This window comes from Empidonax traillii, unplaced genomic scaffold (assembly GCF_003031625.1).
Source record: "Empidonax traillii isolate 1590-97213 ecotype Southwest subspecies unplaced genomic scaffold, ASM303162v1 scaffold183:size818647, whole genome shotgun sequence".
Lineage (NCBI taxonomy): Eukaryota > Metazoa > Chordata > Aves > Passeriformes > Tyrannidae > Empidonax > Empidonax traillii.
This window is the reverse complement of record NW_020955376.1, coordinates 381,413-398,860: the sequence shown is the minus strand read 5'-3', so window position 1 is coordinate 398,860 and position 17,448 is coordinate 381,413. Positions and strand designations below refer to the sequence as shown.

The following is a 17,448-nucleotide window of genomic DNA, read 5'->3' as shown; positions in this document are numbered from 1 at the left end:
TGCCCTGCTCTTAGCGTGGGCAGTATTTTTTGTTATAAGCCTTTCATGGCTATTAGAATACAAGTAGATGTGTGTGTGTGCATAAAATCACTCAAGTCCCCGTTTGCAGTAGCACAGAGGGGACTAATTAGTATCGGCACAAGCACGTCAAAGCCCTGACGGAACGGCTCCGTGTAGCCCGGGGGTTTCTATTTGCCGAGAGCTAGCCGATCTGCTCTCTCCCGGAGCCGCCTGGACTCTCAGCCGGCCCCTGTTGCCATTGGCGGGGTCGCTCAGACGCCGCTCAGGACGCGGCGAGCGCCGCGCACGCCGACGGACACCAGAGCGCTCCAGCCGGGAGCCAGCCGCCCACCGCCCGCTCTGCGCCGACACGCCCCCTCTAGAGCCGGAGGGGCCGTGGCCCAGGCGAGGACGAGCACGGTGGGTGCCTACAGCCGCCGGCGCCCCGGGGGGAGCAGCGGCGCCCCCGCTGCCGCCCTCACCTGCGGGTCCGCGCGCTCGCGGGGAGGGATGCGCCAGCCGCCGCCCCGCCATTCCCGGCCGCGGCAGACGGAGCCCAGCGGCGACAGGAGCAGGTCCCGCCACGCCGCCATGCCCGCCGGGTCCGCGATCCTTGTCCCGCGGCGGCGGGGCGGGCGGGCGGCGCCCTCGCGGGCGCGGCGGCTCCCGGGGCTCGTCCTTTACCCCCGGGCTCTCTGTGAGCCATGTGCTTCGTCGTGTCTGCCCCCACTACTGGAAGGTGTACGCTTCCCTACGCGAGGCGGCCGCGTACCGGCCCTGCCTTCCCTGCTGCCCGCCGGGCTGAGCACCTTCTCCGCAGCCCCCCGCGGACAAGTTTCCCACCGGCGCTTTGCTTCCACCTTGCCAAGTTCTTTCGCACGCTGGGAAACCGGATCCTAAATAGCCCGAACTCAGTATATGTTCCTATGTGGTTTTGCCTATGGTTTGCCTGCATCTCATCTCCAAGGCTTGAATTTTGATCATGGTCATTTTTTAGGGTCCTGTAAAAGTAAATTTGTGGTATAAGTTAAGAGCACCCATGATAACCTAACAGGAAGGCCCAAAAGGAAATCAACAATTTTCTTGAATTGCAAACACTGGAATCATATGTAAACAAAACATTATTAAAGGCAAAATGTGAAAAAAACACAACAGCTGTATTACACCTCATAACAGTGAACTCAAGCAGTGAACAATAGGATGTGAACAGTGTATTAATTAAAGTCTTCATAAAGTCATGAAATTTGGATATAAACCCACATTTTTTAATATTTATGTTCTTGATCTTCCTAGTCTTCCTCATATACTTTCTGTATCACTTCTTCCACAAAGAAAACTCAAAGACCATGGCCATCAAACCAAGTACCTGCAGCAATTATAGCTGGTTGTATCAAGTGTAAACTGATTAAACAGGCATATACCATTCTCCCTTTATTCTGAGTTTTGTTTCCAGTCTTTCATATTTTCTCCAACTTACCTCAAACCTCACTTTTCATTCCATGTCCAACTTCTCTTATACTGAACTAACCCTCTTCCTATGCCAGGCTCCAGTTCTTTGGTTTCTCAGCTCTGCCCTCTCATCTCCTAGCCTACTGCTGCTTTTATTTTGTTGCCTTTCAGTTGTACAACTGTATTGACTGTGAGCTCCAGTGTCCATCTGCCTCTGGATTTTATCTGTATTTCCCATCCACTTGCTCTTTCTAAATGTTTCTCCTATTATCTGGTCTCTCCATTTTTAATTTTCCTGCCCAGCCAAGTTTCATCTTCCTCTGTGGTGTTCAGCTCTCTCTCCCTGTCTCCTATAGGAGAGCCTTGCCTTTGGATCACGCTGTTCCAGTGCAGGAGTCTGGGAGCAGAGCCTCTGTGAGCACCAGGAAGAAGATACTTCACTTTTAGTTCAAGAAACACAAAAACTCAGCAGCATCCCAAACACCAGAGTGGGAAAGTCTGTTTGGTCCTTGGGATGTCTCAGGGCCTTTTGAAATAGTGGCTGTTTCACATAAACTATTATTTCAAAGATAAGGACAATAATAAAATTGCTTTCACTCCCCTGCCAAACATGATTTTCTACTTCTTATACTGCTTCTATTTTTCCTTTGGACTTTTATATTGTACTTCCTACACAGTAGGCCTTAAAAAAGCATTATAGTTTCTAATAACACAATGGACTTCTAGAACTTTTAGCAGGTATTGAACATCACAATAATTCTTTACCTAGGTACACCTTTCAAGATACTATTTTCAATAAATTTTCTCAAATAAGTCATCCTGAGTCAGCATAGACATTTTTAGCTTGATTTGCTAGTTATCAGTGATGTTTATAAATGAAATAAGTAAATGCCCATGCCCACTCTTTATATGAATCTGAACTCTGTAAGAAACCTGAAACACATGTATCCCAGCACACACAGGTGCACTGGACTTACTGAGACACAGCTATGAGTACATATTTGCCTGCCAAGTATTTTCTTAATTCGAAGTTTCTGCCATTTCTAAGTTGTGAAGATTTTTTCAAACATAAGAAATTGTCAATCTTCCCTGGAATCAAGTTCTATCATTTGTAATCTAGTACAAGAACCTAAATATCTGCTCTGAAAAGCCATATAAACCAATTCTCATGCTGTAAATTCCTCAGCACTTCACTGATAGGAAAATACATGTGGTATATTTTATAACAGCCATTTTAGTAGTTCAAAGTCCATATAACTCTCATGTTATCCTGTTATCTCTAGAAATCAGAACTGCTGAGATGTTTTCTCCTTATCAATCTTATGTCTACAGACTTACCTTGGGATCAGTGCTATCTTGCTTGCCCATCCTTTAGGCTTCTTTTTTCGTTAGTTCTATATTTCCAGTGTCTAAGCTGTCAGCTCAACAGCACTGCAGCCAGCTCATTTCTCAAACACTCATCAGGAACAGTGCCTCACACATCCTGCTTTTCATGTCCTAAGTAAGTGAAATGCATATATGTCAAAGTCTGACAACATTAATTTATGTATAATTCATTGCACTATTTTCAAAGTACAAAAATGTCATACCAAAATGCATTCTTAAAGGAGGATAATATGCTTAACAGAAACCCTTATCAAAATAGCAATGGCTTTATTTCTGTTGTTTCCACGGGGAACCTGTAAAGGCATAAAGATCCACATACTCACTCTGTTCTTATGCTCTGTCAGATCATACCTCATATCCAGGAAGTACCTGAAAGTGGGGGTTTTTTCCCCATCCATTGCATTTAATCAGGCAGAATCTACCAGTAAAAGCCAAAACTATCTCATGCACTAATCTGTTTTAGAGAGATCTCCCGGTTTCATTGTTTCATCATCTCCAAGGACACAGAAGGCACTGAGTTTCATAAGACTATGTACGAAACTTCACCTTTGACTTAGTGCCCTAGCAGACCTTCAAGAACTGTTAATGCAGCAAAGAGAGGAGCAAGGAATTAAATTGGTAAAGACTACTTCTAGATTTCTCCCCAGTCCATATCATCATCAACAAATCAGCCTGCCTTTAGGCTTATTTACCTCTCTCTTCCAACGTAATTAAAGAAGCTTCATAAGTTAGTCGAACACCAAAGGCTGGCAGCAGATACACTGAACACACTCATCAGATGATGACTATTTCAGCCTCTGCTTTAGCATGCTGTGGAAAGCCACTGTGGCACTTAAAGCACAAAATATAAATCTTGTTTTACCCATGCAGATTCTGGACTACAACAGAACAGAATCTTCTGCCTTGGTCTTCCCCTTCTACCTACACTGTGAAAAGGCAACCTCATGGAATGAACTTAAGTCACACTTATGGTTTATTTCACAGTATGCAAATATGCAGTGAATATTCCAATTATTCCGGATAATTCCTTCCTGCTCCCCACTGCACACTGATATTAGAAACTGATCTGCCAACAGAGGACATTACTTCCCTCATCAAAAATACAATTAATTTTTGATTCAAGGATGAGTTTAGCTCAGTTGATTAGAGCATGGTGCTAATAACACTGAGGTCATGGGTTTGATCCCTGTATGGGCCATTCACTGAAGAGCTGGACTCGATGATCCTCATGTGTCACTTCAAACTCAGTGGAGTCATATCAATGTCCCTCATCTACTGGTTCACAGATGTGCTTTAACAGGAGGCAAGAAAGAGGAGAGTTTTGAATATTGAATTATACACACATAGGATGCCTTGTGGTTTTTTGATAGTTTTTAAGCAGATCATCCAGAGGTTGCAAGAAGTAGTTAATGATATCTGAGTATGGCTCAAAATCATTCAAAATAGTAATGACATTGTATTTACATGAAGAATTATTTGAAGTCAGCAGGACAGTCTGCAGAACTTATTCTATTTTTTACAGGTTTTTATTAGAGTTTGTAAGTTTACAGGAATGTAGTGAGATAGGTTTCCCCAACTTGATGGTCACAGTAACAAATATCCAACTATAATTATCCTGAAATGTGTTCTGAATTACCTTTGAAGTCAGTGCAGACCCCAAGAACAAAATGCAATCGTACAGTTGAACCATCTTACAGTCATGAATAGTTTCTTTGCTTCTAGCAATGGTGCCATGGAAACCAACTTCCTAAAGCAGGACATCACAGTCCAGAATTGGGAAATAACATTTCAGATGCTGTCTGGAGTCTCTGTTACTCAGTTTTAACAGAGGTAGGAAAATTAGTGAAGGCACCCCAAAAGGACTCAGTGTAGGACTGTGTTTGGCAGTTTTAAGATGTAGGAACCTCCTTCTCTTGAGAATAAACCCTTCAGAATGATAGAGGAGCCCAATGTACTTTTGCAGGACAACAGTAATAAATTCAAAGAATCATGTCAATTGGAAAAAACCTCTAAAACCAACCAACCATTAACCCAACACTGCCAAGTCCACCACTAAGCAATGTACTGAAGTGCCACATCTACATATCTTTTGAAAACCTCTAGGGATAGTGACTCAACCACTTCGCTGAGCAGCCTGTTCAAATGCTTGGCAACCCTTTCAGTGAAGAAACTTTCCCTAATATCCAACCTATTGGCACAACTTGAGGCCATTTCCTCTTGTCCTATCTTGTTGCTCAGAACAAGAAATGAACACCCAGTTCACTACAGCCTCCTTTCAGGCTGTGGGGACAAGGAAGATGCAGGATCAAAGGATAACTACTTCAGTGGCTCTTACCTTAACATTCAGTGACTCCTTAGATGGTATGTGTAGCTAACAGTAACACCTTAAAAATTTTCCAAGTTTCTAGGGAGTCTTTCTTGACCAATAGCACAATTCCTACTTCTAAGAATAAGCAGTCTTGAGGGTTTCGTACAATAGTCTCAGAGAACACTGCCTGTCTTCAGTTTGCTCTGTCGTCCCTTGGATCCCTCAGAGTAATTAACAGATTTTTCAAATGCATCATCTTTCAAAGTACCTCTAAAAAATTTGAACTCTGTCTGACTTTTAAGCTCCCTAGACTGAGTTAAATGACAGGCATATGGATTCTTCAGTGACATGTTTTCCAGATGTGACCCTGGAGCTCTCAAATCCTCATTTAAAACTGTTTTCAAAATCTCTATTTCGTTTTCCCACCTTTTTTTTTTTTTTTCCCCATACTAGACACAGTATACGTGGGTTTGGTGCTGGGGTTGATACTGTTCAAAATCGTTGTCAATGACATGGACAGTGGAATTGACTGCACTCTCAGCAAGTTTGCTGATGGCAACAAGTTGTGCGGTGCAGTTGACACCCTGAAGGGCAGGGAGGCCATCCAGAGGGACCTGGACAGGCTTGAAAGGTGTGCTGAGGCAAACCTCATTAAGTTCAACAAAACAACCTGGGTTGTGGCAACCCCAGGCACATCTGGTTGACGGCAGAAGTGATTGAGAACAGCCCTGTGAAGAAAGACATGGGGGTGGTTGACAAAAAGTTCACCATGAGCCAGCAACATGTGCTCACAGCCCAGAAAGCCAACCAGATCCTGGGCTGCATCAAAACAAGTGCAGCCAGCAGGCCAAAGGAAGTGATTCTTCCTCTCTGCTCTTATGAGAACCTACCTGGAGTCTGTGTCCAGTTCTGGTGCCCCCATAAGAAGGACACAGAACTGTTTAATCAAGTCCAGAGGAGGGCCATGAGGCTGGTAAGAGGACTGGAACACCAACCCTATGAGAGAGTTGGGGCTGTTCAGCCTGGAGAAGAGAATATTACGTGGAGACCTCACAGCAACCTTTTGGTATCTAAAGGGGACCTACAGAGAAGTTGGAGAGGGACTCTTCATGAGGAACTGTGGAGACAGGACAAGGAGAAAGGGGTACTAACTGAAAGGGGAAATTTAGGTTAGATATTAGGAAGAAATTTTTTACTCTGTGGGTGGTAAGACACTGAAACAAGCTGCACAGGCATGTTGTGATTGCCACAACCCTGGCAGTGTTCAAAGCCTGTTTGGATGGGGCCTTGAGCAATCTGGTCTTGTGGGAGGTGTCCCTGCCCATGGTGGGAGATGTTGGGACTAGATGATCTTTAAGGTCCATTCCAAACCCTTAACATTCTGATTCTATGACATCTTTCTCGCAGGCACTATAGAGAAGACAGAACTAGAAAGGGGCTTGTGTCAGTATTCGTTCTCAAAGATCTGTCAAAGCAAATGCTTTGAGCTTTAAAGGAGACAATCAAAAATCTTTCTGCTTTAGAGTGAAAAAAAGAAAGTTATCCACATGACCTCTTTATTTTGAACTAACCAAAAATTATTTACCTAAGCCGTGATGAACATACAGGGGGTACTGTGCTTCTCTAAGAAAAAAGGTAGTCACACACACTTGACTTTCGGTTTTCACAGGCTAATCCAGCAATTGCGAGGTCTGGATTTGAGGGTTCCCATCAGGCAGAGCCTGATGGCAAAGCCATGGCACAAGAAGCAACTGACCATGTATGGATTCACCCTATGAGCCTGGCCTGCAGGGCATGGCACTGACCACCCCCTCCTGAAATCAGCAGGCAGTCGACCACAGTAAAGTAAGTCAAATTGAGATGATGGTGTCAGCTAGGCAGAGTGCTGTTATGATTGTTTTCAGGCTGTGTTTTGAGGAACTAGCCCATAATAAAGGACAAAAATACACCAAAACATAAATCTTCAAACATTAACTTGGCTGAGTGTTGCTGGCTGCTCTAATTTCACCTTTAGGTGCCTAGATTTCTAAAAGGAATATAAAGTAAATTTAAGCTTATTTCTATTCAGGAAATTAAGGAGTTTGTTACCTCATATGAAAACATTTGAAGTATTTTTCCTTTCTGAGGAAAAACTGAGCAGCCTAGAGGAAGAAACAAGTTGGTTGCATCCTTGGCTCAAATTGGTATGACTAATTATTTTTTAAAAATATAATCAAACAGACCTTTAATTTTTTTAAGAAAACACACTAAAATACTGTTGTTTCCTTGACTACTTGAGACTTAAAATAAAAAAAAGGACCTGCTCTTGCAAAGATTAGCCGAGTTACTGCTCACTGTCCTGAAAGCACAAATCCTCTATAGAATTAATACTCTGTGATTAGAAAACTGCAAATCAGAATACATCTCAAAAAATCAAATTCCACTACTATAATCTCTAGTAAAACAGTACTAGATTAGAGAACTTCAAACATTTTAAGAAGCAAAGTGTTTCTAATTTTGGTTACTGAAAATCTAATAATGCATTTTTATTACTCCTTTAAGTCAGTCACAGAGGCTGGTAATCAACACAGAATGCGGTCTAAGGAATTTGAGTTAGAGAGTTTTGATTACTGAATTTGTTATTGAAATGACTGGTCTTTACAAATTAGCAATTCTGACCTCAGTTTGACACCACCTGAAAAAAGGTAAAACAGAAATCCCAAAATAATTTGTGATTGGACTAGTTAGCACTGACAGTCCAAGATATTCAGAAATAAACTGCACAACATAAAAAGAATGGAATGCATTGAAATGCAAGTACGAGAACCTGTCTCAGGGGTCAAAATAATGAGAAAGAAAAATAACAGGGAGCCTCTTCTACCTTTTACACTATTTGTTGGCATAAAAGCAAGTAGGAGAGTAAGCAGACTCAGTATCTCTTTGACTCAAAGGGACTCGAGTAATAAGCTGTAGCACTTAAAGCACTTTGGACACCTTGCACTGCATGTATGGACTCTAAGGAAAAAATGCCACCATACTGGACACCAAATCCAGCACAATTTCTTCCTGAAGCACTGAGCTGTCTTAGAAATTTAAGGTACTTTGATATTTACTCTCTGGGTTTGGTGTGTCCAAAGTATAAACAGTTTTTGCCTGTTATCCATACCTTTCCTTCTCATACCATACCATATTTCACAATACTTTTGAATTATTTTTACAAGTCAAACAATTAAAAGCTATCTTTGTTGTCCCTGTATTTGCACATTACACATTTGGAAATACAGAGGTTTGTCTGAAGTAGATTTTCCTCTTTTCAACCACAAGTTTCTCCAATATCTTAAAGTAGAAAAACTATTATCTGATACTCAGATGCAACACTTTGTTACTGTAACACAGTGTTACAGCACTGCAGTTACGAATTAACAATCATGAAACCAAAGGATTTTGATAGTTTAAGCCAAAATACTTCTTACTTAATAATCATGCAATCAGAAACAAAATTAGGTTTTTTTAAATTCCAGGAATTAAAAGAAACTGAAAGCAATTTTTCATATTCTACAAGTTGAAGCATCAAAAGGAAACATCCAGCATAAAGCAGAAAGGGGCATTTGACACTTCACAAAAATTTACTTTGCCTCCATTCTGCTTTCACATTTTTTTCTCCTGGTAATGGTAACATACCACTTTTAAGAAAATTATCTTTTCCCTTCAGGAATGGAAAAAGTTATTTACTACCTGTAGGGCTTTAAGAGAAGAAAGAACAATGATTTTTAAGTCCTTAGAAGTGACTAAAAAGTCATGAACACTATTTTTTTTACCAGGAGTATTTAAAATGTACTTATTAACAATTAACGAGTTCACTTACAAATGCAACAGCAATTAAAATAGACTGTTAAAAAATACTATACATCAACATCAAATTCTCTAATACAAAAAACATGAATTAGGAATTTTAATACTACTAGAAAAACCCTATTTGAAAATTCCTCATACACATCAAATATATTGTTACTTATATATACAAACATTTAAATACTTCTTTATGAGTTAGTTTTTTATGAATTACCACTTACCTTTTTCTTCCTCATATTATCATTTTACAGTTCAAGTAGCCTTCAGCCACCGACCAAGGTTTCCATCCAACACACAATCAGAAAAATCTTGTTCCCCAGTTCTGACTAAAGGAAACAGTGCTATGAAGCAGTGTCAACAGATTCCCGTGTACTAAACTGATAATTGGATTTGGTTGCTTGCTTTTGTTTTGGTGTTATTTTTTTCCAGGGAAGGGACTTGCAGAGATAATTAAGAGATGAATCAAAAATTCTTGCAACGATGTTTTTACTCTAGTTATGCTGAAAATCTTGTGTCACCTTATGATCAGGAACTTGTGACTTGATCTGCCTTTATTTATGTATCACAGTAAGGAAATGATTAGCATTCATGATGTCACTGCTTGAATTTTCAGTAGCAGTTCAGAATAAAAGCATACCCAAACCATTTTTTTCAGATTCACTGCAACTTACTGTGTATGTGTATTGCCACCTAGAGAGTCAAGGTTATAACTGTAGCCGTGGAAATAATTAAGCCAGCCCAGTCATACTAATTATTATGAAATGTTTGAGGCTAAGTTTTGCTGCAGCAAACAGTGAGTCTCTGCAGTCTAACACCTCTTAGTGCAGCAGTTGTGAGATGCTTTCACAAAAGTGTACATGAATTCCCCACGAAAAATTTGCTGTAAACAGAACATGATGGCAAATGCTGGACATTAATTATCTTTGTTGTCACCTGGAAACACATATATACATTTGCACTCTTTATCTTCTTCATGAAGCACCCTGTGGACTTTCCAACAACCTGTATACATAAGCATGTGCTTTTTTATTGTCCACTAAATTCTTTGCCTTGCCAACAGGAAAAAACATCAACTGTCAAAACACTGAGAAACCTAATAAATTTACTGTTGATATTCATATTTAAATTAGTGTACTGTTGCTGTCCTGGAGCTAATGCTGAAAATATTACTTCTTGTAATTGATCTGCTGGCCAACTATACTTGCACACATAGGCTGCACTACTTCATCATCACCTACCTTCCATTACCCAATTTTTTTATTCCTTTCTTTCTATGACAGTCTACTTTTACCCAACACATGGTTATTTGAGCAACCTGTTTTTCATAGCAGTTCTTCACTTTCCTGATTTGGACTGAGCTTTAAGCTTCTCCCAGAGGCTTATCTATCTTGGGAACCATAACTATAAAGCAGGCCTTCAGTAAACACAAATCAGACAGTGTACAACAGGCCTCAAGTTTAGAATGATGCAGAAAATTTACCAAGACATGCATACTACTTTGCTGTTTAAATCTGCCCTCAAGCATATTCAACTCAAGCATCTGACTTCTTATTATGCCCGTACATTTACTATGCTACTTGCAGATGCATCGCCCTTATCAATTTGGGCGGTGTCTAGGTAGTTATCCTTGTGATGAGAGGTTTTCCTTTTAGAGAGAAATATTTTAAAGAATAGCAAACTCCCAGGTAGGAGAATATAAAAGATTTTTTTCCCTGAAATTTAAAAACATCAAATTAAGACTGTCAGTTAGTATGTAGCTAATGAATTGTCTCAGGACTTGTGCTGACATTTATTTTAAAAGAACATTTTCTTGTCCCTGAGTGTTAATGCATACGCAAATTAAAACATCTTAAGCTGACATATAGTTTTTATACAGCTTTTGAACAAAAGGTCTCTAGAAGAATGGAGTCAAAAGTCAAGGCCAGGATTTTGATAGTTCACAGTGATACATGGCATCTGGAGACACCAGACACCAAGAAATGTAATTTCTCAATCACAGCTTTTGTCAGCTCTACAGCAAAGTTTATGTAACCTACCATCAGTCCCCATTACCTTGCCCAGCCTTTTGCATAACCCAAACTCTCAAGAGTAATTTCAAAAAGTTTTCCAAGGCTTTTAAATTTACCTCTATTTGCAAACAGATGAATGGAAAAAATTAATCAGCTTAGCAAATGCTCCAAAAGTAACCGTAACATTCCAGCCCATTACGGAGTCCACAACTGGAACAAACTAAGACGAAAGTGCTTGCCTACAGCATAATTGCAAATGAAGTAAACACACAACCTACAACACATTGCAAGCTTAATTTGTTTTAAAGGATTTTTTTTTTTTTTGTTATGGAATAGATCAAATATGTATTTCAAAGACACATCTCCTGTCCCATGAGTAGAGCGGACAGACAGATTTAACACTAAAATGCAGTCTATTGCTAGGACATACTTACTGTGTATGAACCTCCAAGCAGATTTTAAGTGACTACAGTGTGCTGCAAAGATACTAGCTAATAATGCAAAATCCTGCATCCTCACAATACTGGATGGTATGAAATATTTTAAACCCCACAAACATAGGAACGCACATAATATCGAGGGTAAAAAAATCCTAAGTAATGTAACCAAACCAAACACCTCAACAAATTAATGAATCTGTTTCTTCACTAATTTGTATTGGTTAGAGTAAACATGAAATAGCAGTTGCATTCTTACCAGAAAAGGTTTTTGAAAAAAATTTTCAAGTATCTCCTAAGACAAGTCGATGCATTTGGACTTAAATGTTAAAAATGTCTTCAGAAAAATACATATTGTCCAAATATGTATCCAGCTAACCTAACAGAAGGTAGAACCATATCCAAAGAAGCATCGTGAAATGCTTGAGTCACTTAGCCTCGTTCTTTCTTCAGCAGGTATTCAGAGACTCTAACAAGCTAAATGAATATGCAATAAACAAATAAAGATACCTATACTGGAAAAAAGTTTCCAAATGTTTACCAAGAAAGCTAACAAGATGACTATTTTAAGCAAAAAAGACCTAACAAATCAATGAAGTTACAGAAGCAAAAATTTTAAGAAATAAAGTCAAGAACTTCACACAGTAATAGTCCCAAAGTTTTCAAACACATGCAGGTAAAACTTTATTGTCCTTTAGCAAATGCGCTATCAAAAAGAAAATAAAATTCAAAAGTTGCCTTCTTTAATGATGATTCCAGAAAAAATACAATGTTTTCTATCCTCAAAGACATATCAGATTTGCAAAATGTAACAGTCTTCCCATAAAACTTCGGTCTATTATATTAAAGACACGTATGTCTAACTGTACTTCAATTCGTAAATAAATTGCAAATCACAAGCATTACGTTCATATTTCACAGTAAAAACCACTAATTCTATGAACTTCGGTAAAAAATTTCTGCAAAAATTCATAGTCTCTGCAAAAACTACTCCTCAGTCAGTAAAGTCTGAAAAAGTGTATGCGGTAATTTAATATTGCATTAACTTTGTTTGACACATCTGCACAAACCTGCCATTTAGATGCTACCAACTGGTTCAGAGCTAATGTCACAAAGACTAAGAATAGCAGTAATCCAAGAATGGACCACAACCCTAAAAGATGGGTGCCAACTATTATGCATAATATTAAAGAAAGAAAATACAAAAACTTTTCCACAATGAGAATGTGAAAAACTTTCAGAAGAATGGCAGCTTACAGAAGAAAATATCCCCTTTTCCTTCCCCCTCTCTGCCACACAATTTTTTGGTTTGCATAGAAGAGGGAATGTTTTGTCTAGTCTTGATAAAATCTTATTTTTTGGCTTAGCTATTACACAGAAAAAAAATCACTACAGTTCATGTGCTTTATGATAAATTCACATGTTAAATATTTCACATTCAGGTACCACAGTTACATCTTTTTGTTCAGGACAGATAAAATGATTTTCCATTTCCCTTTGACATGTAAAATATCCATTTGTTTCTTTCAAATGCACCCCAAAGTTCTAACTTTCTGTGTTCTTCTTTTAGTCTTCTTCCCTGTTTTCAAGTATTCTTGTTAGGCATCATAGCCTCCTCCATATACTGCACACCTCCAGAGAGCTTACTATAATGCCGATTATCCCATTCACTTAGGCAACTCAGACTTGCTTTTGCAGACTGCCACAACAGTTTCTTCAATACCACATAAGCATGCTTATTTTTCAGCCAAGTAACAAAACCTGAATCCCACTGGAAACAAGTTTCCAGCAAGTAGATGTACAGCTATGAAACAACTGCTCAGGTTTCCATTTCAGTCTCTGTGGTATCAGTCTTCGAAGAAGTTCTAATGTTTGATGGAGTCTCCTCAACTAGGTTCTGAATATCAGACAAATCAATAGTGGGCAGTGGTGTTCTCCAATACAGGAATGAGTTATACGGACAGAATTCTTCTTCTTGCTTTGAAAAGAGACAAATAGACAAAGAGATAAAAAAACATTAATGTGTATCCCAGCAGTAAAAAGAAATTTTTTATGCAAGAAACTAAAACAAGGAGGACTTACACAGCTGTTCTATATTAACAGTTCTTAAAATTTTAGTATTTTGAAGTAAATCACAATTTATTCTGCCTTTTTAAATACTCTTGCAAAGAACTGTCACACAACCTCTGTGAAATACTTTCATAACCGCACCAATTTCATCAACTTACAACTTTTGTATAGAAAAATACTGTAAACTTGTGCAATTATTGGACTTTGCATACATAAACTGCTAACTGCTTTTTCTTCTCATAACTGTATGCAAATTTCAGGCACATTTAAAACATTCAGAAGAAAGTATTTACCTACTTTACATCAACTCAGATGATGACAACTGCAAGATAAATAAAGCATTGCACAGTGTTTAAACCACATTTTGTCTCTTCTTTTCTGTGTCTAAATTTCATACTCAAGAGAGAAAAGTTCAAGAATCGGAAAGTAGTATCAGAAAAATCTTGGAGCAACATGTATTTATCTAATATTTTACTATGGAATTACATTTTTTAAAAAAATTGTTTTAAATGTCTATTAGAAAACATGCTGCCTGTTTATAACCATATCATTGTTATGAACAGTGGCCAATCTGTGCACTTTTCTATGGACATGATAAAAAGATGAAGAGGAATTCTTAAGTCATTCCTTAGGTCTTGAATATGTATTTTCTTCTGATATTTAAAAATAGTAAATACTCCTACAAATCTAAAATAATTAATTTCCATATAATATTGGTTTGCATTTTTCTAGCATACAATTAGAATTTTAAAATATTTTACTGTCTCAGCTGTAACAAGTGTTAACAAATAAGCTGGTATAACTGTTCCAGTATTTCTCAGACCATAGTGTGGTCTGGAGGGGTGGTGTATGCACCCAACTTCTCTGGGTCTCTACAGTATGGCTCTTGAAAATATTCATGACTTGTCTGCTGGCTTTGCCACAGAATAAAAAAATGTAACATTCAAAAAATAGCAGTATCATCCCTATACCGTCTCACGTACCAAAAAATTATGCTTCTTCCCACTTCCCAAAAGAGAGACACATGTAAATTCACCATACTGCCCAGTTAAAGAAAACATTTTTCTGTTTTTTTTACCACAGAGACTTCTCCTGAACTGTATACAACCTGTTGTACTAAGTATCCTGTTTCTACTGCAAAACCCTGCATTACTCAAGACCTATAATAATTAAGAGAGGATGAAAGGTGCTGATGTTTCACAGCAGGAAGATGGCTCTGTGCCTGTAGGATACTTCTAATGTGAATTTGCTCACTGGGAAAAGACTGTCTTCAGAAAATAACAAATAACAAACATTCCCATTAATGGGAATTGAAACCAAAACCAGTTAAATTATATAGTGCCAGTGTACTGCATAGCATTGAAAACAATCAACAACGTGTGGAAGGGATGGTTTTCCAGTCTGTATTCCAAACTAAGCAGCCTCACTCACACAGAACTGTGCAAGACAGATGGCAAACAAATTCTTTGAAAAAAATCTCCACCACCAGAGTTTCAGAAACTGTCAACTACCTTTGCAAATACTCACATATGTTTAATCTGAACCCTCTTTACATTTTAATAAGTTTCTGCTCATGCCGAGAGCTAAATACTTAAAAACAGAATCCTGTACTTCGTATGCACAGAGTAAATGACTGCATGTTTGTTTCAAAGTGACTAGAATCTAAAGCTTCATAAACAAAAAATATGCATACTTTAAATTTTGGACTCAGACTACATGCTTGATGAAACTCAAGACTATTCAAGTCTACAGAGCATTATTTCAGTGTATTGGTAACTCCCAGATTCAGTGAGAAAATGAAAAAAAACGATCAAGTACAAAAGACAGGCACAAATGCTAAACATTCACACCTAAAAGGCAAAGTAAAGAATCAAATATTCATATTCAGCTCATAGGTTTCAACATACATTTTGAGAATAAATTTTATCAAGATAGGCGACATGTAGCAAGGTCAGAGATACAAATGCTCAGCCTCTATGGACTAAGTTGTTTAATTTTTAAGGACTAGTGTTCCAACTCTAGTTGCAAAAGTGGGCTTGCAAATAAAATTAAGATAATATTTCTTCTCTGGCCAACTGTAATATAATTGGAATTGCTTTAAACTTCAACAGTGTGAAATTACTGTATTTTTAGAAAGATGTAAAAATCATCATCAGAAATATCTTTATAAAAGATTTAAAATATATGGGGAGGAAAACACTGGAAGAAACATTCTTGCCTCAGGTGCTAACCAAGCTTTATTTTAAAACTAGAAGACTTTTTATATAATACTGTACTTAGAAACAGCCTGTTAAAAATACAGTCCTACAAAATATTTTATACAGATTAATACTCTTTGGTGTGTGGACATTCAAGAGGTTTCTCGTCTTCCTACCACTGCTAAAGCTTACAAAAACTATGCCAGATAACCCTACGGATAAGTAAATAATCCAGCATTATATCTGTGATGGAGTTAAACTGCTCTTCAGAGGTTTGCCTAATTTGTTTAATTGCTATGCTTCAAAACACACTTGTTCCCCCTTCAGAAAAAGATTCCTGTTTAAAAGGCACAACCTAAAAAGGCTGTATAATTTTCACAGGACATAGAATTCTTCCTCAAATTTTCCTTTTTGCCCTAATTCTACCATCCATCACCAAAAAAACCCAGTAACCAACCAACCAACCAAGTACCAAAGAAAACATGAAAAGTCAGAGCCAGAGAAAAAGCCACTACTTTCTTTACAGATGAGTGTTATACTGCGAAAGGCCCCAACATCTCAAAACCAGTCTACAACTGTCATTCAAAGTCCACCCAACCTGATTAGACTTTCTGCTACTTCCGTATCACTTGATTTAATATTCTGGTCTTACTTAAAAGGTCCAGGTGGGATGCAGATTGAGTTTACATACATCAAACTTCTAGACAAGTGAGAAAGTTGACGTAGCATTTTATTTTTGGAAAACTGAAACTTTCTTGGTACCAAATTATGTTTTCTGAACCGTCATGTAAAGCACGGTCAAACCAGAAAGAACGCAGACTGTTCATAGTTAACCAGAAAAGTAATTTCAATGTACCCTGATCATTAAATCACTGATGCCCTTCCTATAACCACCGACTCCAACAGATGTTTGGTTAAAAAGCAGCTTTGGTATTGCTAATAAATGGAAAAACACGAAGTTCAAGAAATTGATGCTGTAAATGAGCCTGACCCTCACCCTCACACAACAGAAATGCTACTACAATAACCCCTCCAAACTTTCAGGACGTTGTTGCAAAGGGATGAGGCAGAGTATAGACTCAATACGGGGAACTCCTGGAATGCTGTTTTCCATCAGTTTTTCCATGGTGGAGGGAGGAGGAAGGAAGAGAATAGAGTGGAGAAAGCTGGATGCTACTTCTCGTTTCGAAAACGAAAAGAAAGGGAAAAAAAAAAAAAAAAGCACATAAAGTTTTTTAAAGAGGCCCACGGCCGATTAACCCCGGAAGGCACAGAAAGGGCCCGCAGTGCCGTGCCTGGCTGAAGCCCGCCCGCACCCCGCGGTATCGCTTCAGCCGCTGCCGGCACCGCCCGCCCATTTCCCTCCCCGGAGGCGAGGGGCCCGGCCCGCCCCACTCCGTTACCTCGGCGGCGGCGGAGGCCTGCTCTTCGCCCTGGCGACCGGCGCATCCTTTCGCCGCCCGCTCGGCCTGCGGCGCCGCGGGCTGGCCGTGCCGCCGCCCTCCGCCGCCCCCCTGCCCCGGCGGGGCCCCGGCGGCGCTGGGCCCGGGCCGCTTCCCCGGCGGCGCCTCCGCCTCCTCCAGCGGCCGCTTCGGGGCGACGGGGCCGGCGCGCGCCGCCTCGCCCCGGGGCCGCCGCTCGGCCGCGCGCGGCACGGACGGCGCGCGCAGGAGCCGCTTCACGGGCACGTGACACATCAGCGGCTCCGCGCGCCGCTTGGGCATGAGGGGCCGCGCGCTGGACGCTCCGCGCAGCTCGCG

At 39.7% G+C, this 17,448-nt stretch overlaps 2 protein-coding genes across 3 annotated transcripts in view; both read right to left on the bottom strand.

The window, feature by feature from the left end:
• The window catches only part of TRPM6 (transient receptor potential cation channel subfamily M member 6), a 92,150-nt gene extending 82,670 nt beyond the window's left edge, over window positions 1-9,480 (bottom strand). For both annotated transcript variants that reach the window (XM_027886276.1, XM_027886274.1), the window contains exon 1: window positions 9,196-9,480. In XM_027886276.1, coding sequence (XP_027742077.1) covers window positions 9,196-9,210 — 15 coding nt within the window. In that variant the 5' untranslated portion in view covers window positions 9,211-9,480. The remainder of the gene's footprint in view (window positions 1-9,195) is intronic.
• Window positions 9,481-12,076: 2,596 nt separating this feature from the next.
• CUNH9orf40 (chromosome unknown C9orf40 homolog) lies at window positions 12,077-17,448 on the bottom strand. The gene is made up of 2 exons (XM_027886287.1): window positions 17,092-17,448; window positions 12,077-13,398 (listed from the first exon to the last, which is right to left on the bottom strand). Exons 1-2 carry the CDS (start codon window positions 17,410-17,412, stop codon window positions 13,240-13,242), a joined length of 480 nt encoding a protein of 159 aa, XP_027742088.1. The 5' UTR covers window positions 17,413-17,448; the 3' UTR covers window positions 12,077-13,239.

Coding starts and splice junctions, on each gene's coding strand:
- CUNH9orf40 (XM_027886287.1), bottom strand. CDS start 17,412: ATGCCCAAGCGGCGCGCGGAGCCGCTGATGTGTCACGTGCCCGTGAAG. Junction 13,399..17,091: donor AGGCCTCCGCCGCCGCCGAG/GTAACGGAGTGG, acceptor CTCTTTTCAAAG/CAAGAAGAAGAATTCTGTCC.